The sequence below is a fragment of the Ciona intestinalis genome, chromosome 11 (genome assembly GCF_000224145.3).
Source record: "Ciona intestinalis chromosome 11, KH, whole genome shotgun sequence".
Lineage (NCBI taxonomy): Eukaryota > Metazoa > Chordata > Ascidiacea > Phlebobranchia > Cionidae > Ciona > Ciona intestinalis.
Genome location: NC_020176.2, coordinates 1,608,795 through 1,618,712, shown reverse-complemented (window position 1 = coordinate 1,618,712; position 9,918 = coordinate 1,608,795). Strand labels below are relative to the sequence as shown.

Sequence of the window (9,918 nt, the reverse complement as noted above, 5' to 3'; positions counted from 1 at the left end):
CAAGACACTTAACGACAATTGCTTCAACCCAGTGGTCACTAATGGGTTGTCCAAATTATCAGCCATACATAAAAAAATGAAAAAAATCCCCCAAAAAATAATTACCCACAAAGTAACATACATGGTAACTCGTAAGCTGGCACGAGGTGTTAAACCCGTGTTATAACGACTGTCGTCTTCCGGCCACGCGAGGATAAAGTAAGTTACATTCAAAGAATGTAAACATACAGTAGCATATTGGTTTTGCTCACATCGGTAATACATTCAAGTTTAATTATATATACATTACTACTAGATGGGAGCCATCCAAGAGAATGACACCAGATGAGGCGATGCATCATGAATGGATTGTAGAGGGAAGGTTCCAGAAGACAAGAGGTCAATCCAGGCATGTTGGGAAGAAGTCCATTGTACCTGGTAGCAATACAAAGCCAGTGTCAGCAACAAACAACAGCAATAATACAACAGACACTGAAAAAGCCTCAAACCTTCAACCAGGTAGAATGTCTTTTGAATTATTATTTTTTTAGGGGAACAATTGTTTTTCCCAACTCTTTACTTAAATTGAAATTCTTTATAATTTTTTTAGTTAGTTTTATTTTCAACTTTCTTTACTCATTTATGCTAAACTAATATTGTTTCTATGTTTGCTATTGTCAGAGAAAACAGTGCAGCCTTCAAGTGGCACTAGGAAGGGGAAATCCGGAAAAAACACAACAGCAAAAATTAAAGAAGAAACCACAGAAGGTGGTAATGATGGTACCGGACAATCAACGGATCATAGTGGGGAAAATAATCGCTCTACAGAGACATTTAGTGATGAAGATGCAAGTCGAGAGCGATTACAACCAATTGGAGCATCCAACACCAGCATGTTGGCAGATGATGTGGAGAATGGAGACATAGGTAATGTTTACATGCAACGTAAAATACCTCACATAATATCACCAAAGTATTCTTCTGCTATCAGGCATAATGTAAATACTCATTTAATGACTAAATTATAAGCACAAAGTCTGCGCATATTTGGTCTCCTTTCGTAATTTTGGTCCCTACCCTATCCGATATTTAACGACTCTGGTGGTTGCCAGATGAGCCATTGAAAATTTATATTTAGTGATCCTAAAGTTTGTCCACTTCTGGTGTAGCTTAATACACTTGATTTGTTATTCTTATTACAATAAACTCATTTACAATTCTCATTAGAAGCGGAGAAAACAGCTGCCAAGGAATCAACCAAAAACCCCCAAAAGCAAACAAGTGCAAAAGAAAACCAGGAAAATAAACTCATAGTACCTGAAGCTACCAAGCTACCACCTATCGCTTGATGATCTCCTCAATTAAAATGTTACTTTTTAAAAAATTCCTTTAAAATTGGGTGGTTGTATTGAAGTGGTGTAATAGAGCCACCTTTTACATAGCTATCATGTCTCTTAGAATATGGTAAGAAGATCATAGAATTAAAGCAGGAAGACCTGAAATCACGACACAATAATGCTTAGTATAACCTAATCACACAAGTAGAAGAGAAAAGCGTGAATTGAACTTTGTGACTGATGTATCTTGGGCAATACCTTCAACTATTACCTATTCCTTACAGCTATTTATGTGAAACAGCCATATTCACACAGCTGATTTTTGACCAGAGCTGCAAGAACTATAAATTTATTAAAATAACAAAAATAAAGTTTGTTGGAATCCCAGTTTAAACTACTGAAATGCCTTTTCAAATGCCGCTAACTTTAAATATTTATTAAACTTCCGAAATGATGTTTCATTAGCTTCCAGCCCATTCATCTGTATGGCTCAAACCTGTATATTCATTTATTTAGTCTATTTAATAACTGCAGCCTGTGCTTGTGCCAAGAACATACAATTGTTGTTTATTTTCTTCCAGCAGCCATTTTGAAAGTGCCAGACCTAGCTTACTACTTTTGTACGTCTTATTGTTCTAATTTTCCTTACTGAATACGAGATTACGTACTGCGATTCTTCAGTGTTTTATTTAGGATAGTTATTGCCAATTAGTTCTGTAAATTTTTTTATCTGCACCCCTCTGTATTTTACATTGCTTTTTATTCCGCCCCAAAAGATTTATTTTTGTTGTGCAGAATATATAACATAAACTCACGTTTACCTACTAACAAAGCGACATCCAAAATTTGAACCAAGTAGTTGATGCGTGCAATATACAACACACAAACTGGGTTAATTTTAAATGAACAACTCTTTTTTTGTAATAAAGAAAATATTTTTAGATGTTGTATATCACTAACACTTTTGTTTATACAGCTATCCTTTACTTAAGCGTTGTATTGCTCTTAAATACAATCTTTAGAAAAATGTTATGTGTTGTTTAAGAGACCCATGTTAATACTAACAGCGAGCATAAGGTGTTTAAATAGAAAATACGTTATTTATGTGTTATGTACAAAATCATAGATGTTGTAATTAGTATAGAGTAAAGTTGTGTATAAATGCACCATGTTTGCTAAAAATGTATCAGTTTAGTGATGTGTTAGTTATATCATAGGTACCTAAATATAGATATCTATAGTTATATTGCCTATTTTGAAAAAAACAGATTTTTAATAAATCGCTTAGGAATCTTTTATGATTATGCTAACAAACAGGGAATTCCAAACGCTGTGGTTTTAAAACCCCCTAATATTACTTGAATAGTTGTGAATATTGTATATATATAATATTTAAAGCGGGCGCGAATTTAAATAGCAGAAAAAATTACTTTCTCTTTACACATTTTCAAATAAAGTTAATCACATTTAAATATACCACATTATAGATTGCTTAAGTAAAATTTTGTTTCAATTTTAAATCTAATATATTTATGTAAAAAAGTCCAAAAACCAAATCCCGCTGACATGTTGAATATGACGTCATAGGTCAAGTTCTCGCGCATTTTCGTACCATTTCGAAATCAGAGATTGAAGAGGTGAGTGCGTTGTGTATTTTTAATTTTGTATCCTAATTAATCACGAGTTATATTTTAGGTTTTATATTTAGTTTATGGTGAGAAGTTAAAATATTGCTTTAAAATAGAAAGGGTGACATTTGTTTACTTGACAGTTGGTTTATATTTTTTTATTAACGTTGTATAGTTAACCCTCGTGGCAAGAAGGCACAATGCGGTGATGGGTTATGCACAACGTGTCTCCTGCATAAATGTTACGCGTGTATTAAATATATGTTATCATTACTGCGTCTTTTGTCAAGTTGGTTTAATTGTGAATTCTGTAGTTCTGTTACGTTTAAACACGTATTTAAATGCAACCATGTTTTCAAAAAGTGGGCGGACTATTTAATATGTTTTTGCCAGTAACTATAAACCAGACCTATATAGCAGAACAGAATTGGTAGATTACGGTCATAAAAATTAAAAATACTGATAGGTCTTCCCGTTTTTATTTTATTTGAATATTTGTTTTAACTTTCCTTATGTCGATTTGGCGGTCATTAAGAATTTGGTGCTTCTATGTAGCCGTAGGTACTAGTAAACCTCTCTTACCAATAACCATTTTTTACTAAGCTTCTCACCAGCCCAATATGCAACAGACCAGAGGATTTTTCATTAGTGTCTATTAATCCACTAAACGCTAAACCGTACCCCAAACTTTGCTTAGTATTTTATCTTTTTTATTCTATTAACAGGTAAACTTTGAAGAGTTACGTCATAAAGCATCATACTTGAAGAATCCACTTTGATCACAGCATGGAGGAGAAACAATCTCGTGCCAGAGGTCGAGCAAGAGGAAGGGGACGCGTTCCACCACCTGAAGGTGAAGTTTTGAATAAATAGCTTTAATGATGTTAGTACTTTTTTTTACTTCTGAAGTTGCCTATATACATGATTTATGACTAGGCCAACTAGTATTGTAAAAACTGATCCTAGAAGTTTAATTGTACTACTCTTATCAGGTGGTGATGGTTCAAGACCGCCACCCCCCCGTACAGTAGGAGCTGAAGCAAAGGTTGCACCAAGACCTGGCATCCATGGTGAACCAGCTTCGATAGCTGCACCAGGAAGAGGTGTTCAAAGGGGAGCTATGCGGACTAAAGAATCTTCTGGTAAGTAAGATCTTCCTAATATATTTCTGGCAAAGTGACAGGCTTTAACATCTGGTGACAATTGTCTTGGGGTATAAGAGTTTGATTGCGGCACTTACCAGGTAGAATAGAAGTGTTCTTATTTCAGTATCTGCCATGGTTGGTACAATATGTATTCAATTGAAAGAGATTTTTTGGCAAACGATGTTTACTATCTAAACATTTTTAATTTAAATAAAAGTGTATTTGGCATTTAACTTTGAAATTTCTGGTTGAAGAAGATAGGAACCATTAAAATGCAAGATATATTAAAACAAATAAAATATACAAACATGTATACAACAAAAACAAAACTACTAGTGTTCCTGAGCTCTTGAAGTTAGTGGGTGACCTATGAAGCTATTATATTCTGTTTAAACAAGAATCAACATACTTGATGCTTTACTTATTTACCCTTGTGTGCCCGAGCAACAACAGTCGTCATGTGTGCTACACAGATGTTCTGTTTTATACACCACATGCCTGCTTTGCTGCTTACATTTACCTGTCTAAATATGTCAATTTGTGGGTTAAAATTTGGAAAACCCATACCCAAGCCCACTGTGTCTGTGTTGGTGCAAAATTTGCGTTCCATGTCTTGCCAAGGAACATATAAAGTGACACGTCCACAATGGTTGCAGCCTCCTACTTTTCTGGGCTAAAGGCGATTGGCTAACCACCCATGGCACTGCCCAGAAACTCTAATTGCAACTTTTCATTGCAAACAATCTATAACTTTCATTCAGTTTTATTTGTTATAAATTATTCTTCAATGCATAAAATGGGAAAGTCTGTAAGATTGCAGCAAAGGCGAGTATAGAGTTTTGTAAGTTGTTGTAGAACGCAGACATATATGGGAATGTGAAACAAGACTTGCTTTATATTGAAACACAGCCAGTGCAGCAAAGTAATGTAGCTATAAATAAAAGTGTATGAAGCACCAGCCAGTATAGAATTGTATTGGGGTGGCACATTATATAACTAATTGATTTTATTGCCAACCTAAAGGTGACTGTATCCGGCGTGCGAAGTCGTATACAAACCTATGTCCAATTCCGCATGCGGCAGCGAAATCCGGACAAAACGGACGAATTCCGGATACTGTGTACAGCCGCCTCAAGTGTGTTGGTATGACCTAAACGCCGTGTAACGATAGCCACGTAATCCATTTTAATAAAGGATCGTATTCAATTCACGTGCGTATTTAAATCCGATCTATTGAATAACTCTATGCATGCGGTCGATTAAGGTTACAACGATCACTTATTACCGTTAATTCCAAGCATTATTTCAAAGCAAAAAGGAGCTAATCCAGATTAACGTACGAGACCAATGATTTGCTTTTGTTCACTTCCGCATGAAATGCATTCATTCGAACCTTATATTGCGCAATACAGAACGATTTCACCATCGCAGAATTGCGACATTGCTGACGTCCAGATTGCGACCGGATGCTGGTTAAACTTTCGAATTTGTTTAAAGCTTACGTGATTTGATAGACAGTGTAGTAATTACCGCGCGTCATGTTATTTCGAAATCGTAACGTCCTTGAAAAGGTTTTTGTTGTCTGTTTACGTCGGCCGGGCGTCGACGTCAAATATGAACGTCTATTAAAAGCGTTTGCACTGTATGGTACGATGAGTTCACGCGATTACAGTAATCACTTCAGCTTGCGAAGCATCCCTTCCTTAAGGATTAACCGAATCCCGTGACTGATAATACACGCGCGACCGTTCACGTCCACTTTTATTAGGTCATGTTATGACCCGACCGATTAGTGCTTGATATTAAAACGTGCGAAAAAGGCAGCACGTTCATAAGCGCTATCAAATCCCAAGCCTGAACAGGTTTATTGAACAGTCTTGTGTTACATTGCTGCATACTACAACATGGCTATGTGTGCGAGTGTTTTGTTATCTAATATAACACTGTTTCTAAACATAAGGTTTGTATAAGGAATTCATGCATATTTAAATGTTTTAGTTGGGAAGATTGTTAAGAATTCATGCATACTTAAATGTTTTAGTTGGAAGATTGTTATCATATCTATAATGAAGAATATCTCAGTTGTTAGTTATTTATGAAGAATATCTCAGTTTTTTTGAAGGAGCCTTTGTACTTTGCATTGTTGCACAGTTAGTTTGTAGCAGGGTGTTGGGGTAATTGGCCAACTTGGCCTACATCTTTGATCCATAGCATAGAGTAAACCTAGCTCATGAATAGAAAAAGATTGGGGCCGTGGGTAGCTTGGTAATACTTGTACTTTAATGTTTATTTAAATGAAGAATAGTAGGGTCTGTGAAATTTACAGCAAGTTTTTTTGTTTGGGATTACTTCACCCTCCACAATCTATCACAACATTTTTGTGTAAACATTAATAGTTCACCTACTACCCCTCCATAACATGTCACCTTTCCACAGCAACGGGAGAAGTGGTTCGTTCAATGGAGGCAATGTCGCTACAGAAGCGAGAAGTCCCGATGATTGGAAGACGAAGCAATTACGATCCATCAATGTTCGATCCAAGGACGAGACCAGATCACATTGTTAGCAAGCAAGGTGTGTTTAACTTGAATCAAGGTTTCGTTTTACTGTAGAATTCATCTCAAATGCAATTCATACCCCTAATCTATTACATAATCTTTAACATTACAGAGGATTCTTCATCAATTCAAAGGTGTCTTTACTAAGACAGTGTTTAATTTAGTTGTGTTCAGTTAATGGATGAATTAGTTAAGAAGGAGTAGGCCTTTTTCAAACTAAGCCAAGTATTGGCTGCACATTTCTACCCAAAGTATTGAAATTCAAATAAGCTTCCTTAAACTATATAATGCATCGTGTATTGCAGGGGTTGGTGGTCAACCTATTAATCTTCAATCCAACTTTTTCCCATTGAGTTGCACAAGGCAGTGGTGTCTATACCAGTATAGGTAAGGATGCTCAACAAATATGAATGAACTTAAATTTTTCTTTGCCGGTGGGGTATTTACTTTGATTAAACTGACAAGAGTAGACTTCTGGTTTTAAAAAAAACAATGAAAATAGTTTACAAATATATTTTCCACGTTAACGTAACTCAGTAGTTCGGTATTGTAAGAGAAGAATACCAGGTTTTATGCTGATACCATTGGCGTATGTGTTCGTCAAGGGCAAGACACTTGACGAACATTTTTCACCCATGGTAGAATAGAACAAGCATGCACTAAATTATCATCGCATCAACATTATTATCATTGCTTTCTCCATCATAGAGTTGACTATGCACCTGAGGTCGACCACAGAGGAGCGAGGAAAGGAATGTTAAAAGATCATGAAGGCATCATTGGGAATGTCTTCATGTTTGATGGAACAATGTTGTTTACAACCAAGAAGTTGCCGGATAAGGTTGGGAGTGATTTACATTTATGTTCCTTTTAATTTTTATAGATAGTGTAACTTGGGTTCCATTGTTAAACTAAAAAAACATTTTATTGCAAAACCTAATTGAATCTCTAAATGTACCGTCCGGAACAGTTTAACTAAATGATCCCTTTCCTTACTGCAGATGTCAAATACCATTAAATGCTTAAGTCAATAAGCACAATAGTTTCTGGTATTCATCCCTATGTAACAGTAGAAATTCAAAAGTAAAACCTAATCTTTAGTTACTACCTACCTAACTTTTTAGTGTTTACAACTTGTAACAGAATGTATTTATTTGAAGGAAACAGTGGTTTACTCAAAGCGTCGAACGGATGGAAGCAATGTACAGCTTACGATCGCATTAACTAACGAGCTTCCACCCAGTTCCCCCATCTCAATACAAATATACAACATTCTATTCAGATGGTAAATATGCTGTTGTTTATAGTCTATGATGTGTTTGCGTTATTTTAACTAAAAATCGCAAGGATTTAAAAGAGTAATGGTACCAATGCAAGATATATATTTTTCTTTACATTCTAAGCCTAAAGTTTTACCAATGAATAAAATTTGTTAATTATTGCACAAAGCGGCCAAACTTTTTAAAACGCAGGGATACTTTGACAAGACAATAGACATACAAACAAATTGCATCATAATGGTTGTAACAATTACTTATTAATGCAGTGTAGAAAATTCCAGCGCAATCTTGCCCACCCCCAGGCCCAGCCTAACCAAGAAGCAGTATTTAGAAAATTCTGTTTTTCATGATTGAACAATGTTTTGTGTTCAGGGTTCTTGATAAGATAGGCATGAAGCAAGTTGGAAGGAACTTCTACAATCCTTCCATGTCATTCACTGTGGAATGCCAGAGGGTCAACTTTGAACTATGGCCAGGATTCATCACAAGTATTCTGCAGTATGAGAAGAGTGTATTGTTATGTGCTGAGGTATCCCATAAGGTGAGTAAAGACTTGAATTTCAGTGAATTTTATTTTACATGGTAATCTTCTAGCTCAGTGGTTCCCAAACTTTTTTTTCACCCGGCGCCACTTGAGCTATTCAAAATGTTTGCGGCGCACTTAGCCAAAGGTCTTAGAAATAAAAACGCATTTTTACAGTTTTATCGTGTATTTTAAGATTAGGCTCGTTTAAGCATATGAAACTTAAGCATATGAAAAGTGTTGTACCACAGTCTGGACATGATTATTGCAAACCGAAAGAAATAATTGGCATTGTTACGTAATATACAAATCTACTGTACAGATAGAAATGCGAAAACAAACTTTTTAAATTTTATTATTGAACAAACACGTTGGATTTTTATATAAAACAACAATTTATATTGCAATAAAATATTAATACAAATCAATTATCTCGACCATGCTAAATTGGAAATGTTTCTGCAAATATTCACGGCGCACTTGACGAGTTGCGTCGGCGCACTAGTGCGCCGCGGCGCCCACTTTGGGAACCGCGGTTCTAGCTGTTATGTGTGACAATGGATTAACATCCTGTTTAAGATTTACTTTTGTATTTACCCTAATGAAAGCTATCCTATAATTAGAATGTCAAAATAAGCACTTGAATTTTACTAGATTTTCCAGCAACACATGTTGATTTGAAACTGTAAATCAGTGATTTATAAACAGTTTAGCTGTGTTCATTTTGCTTTAGCATAAACAATTTCTTGGAATACCTTGTGTAATTCCACTGGAGAAAATAACATTAACGAAAGAGTTTCTTTACAACTGAATCTGTGTGAAGTTAAAATTACAAATAGGAGTTCAATTAATGTTTTAGTTGATGCGGAAAGATTCTGTGCTGGATATTTTACGGCAGATGTATGGGGATTGTAGGCAACGTGGAAGAGATTTTAAACAAGAGATGGAAAAATTCTTGGTGGGACAAATTGTACTGACAAGGTGGGGCCTAACATAACATAGTTTGTTTATGTTTCATTGACAGTTTGCAGAAGGCTTTTGCGACGACTCCCATTACAGACTAGTGCAATAACCCAGTTTATTTATACATCTATGCCACGAAATTCTAAATTGTTTTACAAGGGTTTTGTTTATAATGTGTAGGTTTTGGTCTATGGCTGCTTAAAGCTTTTTGTTTTCTCTCTGCATGTTTTTATAAATTGGTGCATAACAGAGTGTATATTTATTTAATAATTTGTTCAAGCCACTGTTCTGTTGAAATTAACGGTCAATGGGAAATCTAGACTTCTTGACAGCATCCGGTTTTGTATTACATAACATATAATATTGTGCATTGAAAAACATACTGCATATCTTGTAAAGAATTGTCTCAATTTGTTAAACTAAATCAACCATGTTTTATCACATTGGCTTAACAATGGTTAGGTCATTACATCACAAAGCACATTATTGCGTAATCCTCTTAGCC

The 9,918-nt window shown here is 35.4% G+C and overlaps 2 protein-coding genes across 10 annotated transcripts in view; both read left to right on the top strand.

Annotated features, from left to right (window-relative positions):
• LOC100180070 (dual specificity tyrosine-phosphorylation-regulated kinase 4) overlaps positions 1–2,345 on the top strand; it is a 16,481-nt gene extending 14,136 nt beyond the window's left edge. For both annotated transcript variants that reach the window (XM_018814006.2, XM_002121859.5), the window contains 3 exons: positions 296–498; positions 661–906; positions 1,207–2,345. In XM_018814006.2, coding sequence (XP_018669551.1) covers positions 296–498; positions 661–906; positions 1,207–1,328 — 571 coding nt within the window. In that variant the 3' untranslated portion in view covers positions 1,329–2,345. The remainder of the gene's footprint in view (positions 1–295; positions 499–660; positions 907–1,206) is intronic.
• A 485-nt stretch (positions 2,346–2,830) lies between these two features.
• The window catches only part of LOC100178556 (piwi-like protein 1), a 17,851-nt gene continuing 10,763 nt past the window's right edge, over positions 2,831–9,918 (top strand). The window contains exons 1-9 of one of the 8 annotated variants that reach the window (XM_026836874.1): positions 2,831–2,953; positions 3,670–3,797; positions 3,937–4,086; positions 6,526–6,663; positions 6,953–7,034; positions 7,356–7,488; positions 7,808–7,932; positions 8,300–8,468; positions 9,310–9,431. In XM_026836874.1, coding sequence (XP_026692675.1) covers positions 3,731–3,797; positions 3,937–4,086; positions 6,526–6,663; positions 6,953–7,034; positions 7,356–7,488; positions 7,808–7,932; positions 8,300–8,468; positions 9,310–9,431 — 986 coding nt within the window. In that variant the 5' untranslated portion in view covers positions 2,831–2,953; positions 3,670–3,730. Of the gene's footprint in view, positions 2,954–2,979; positions 3,031–3,060; positions 3,307–3,422; positions 3,506–3,669; positions 3,798–3,936; positions 4,087–5,937; positions 6,050–6,525; positions 6,664–6,952; positions 7,035–7,355; positions 7,489–7,807; positions 7,933–8,299; positions 8,469–9,309; positions 9,432–9,918 lie in introns of those variants that run through there. The other 7 variants (XM_018814004.2, XM_026836873.1, XM_026836871.1 and 4 more) reach the window with 7 other exon arrangements.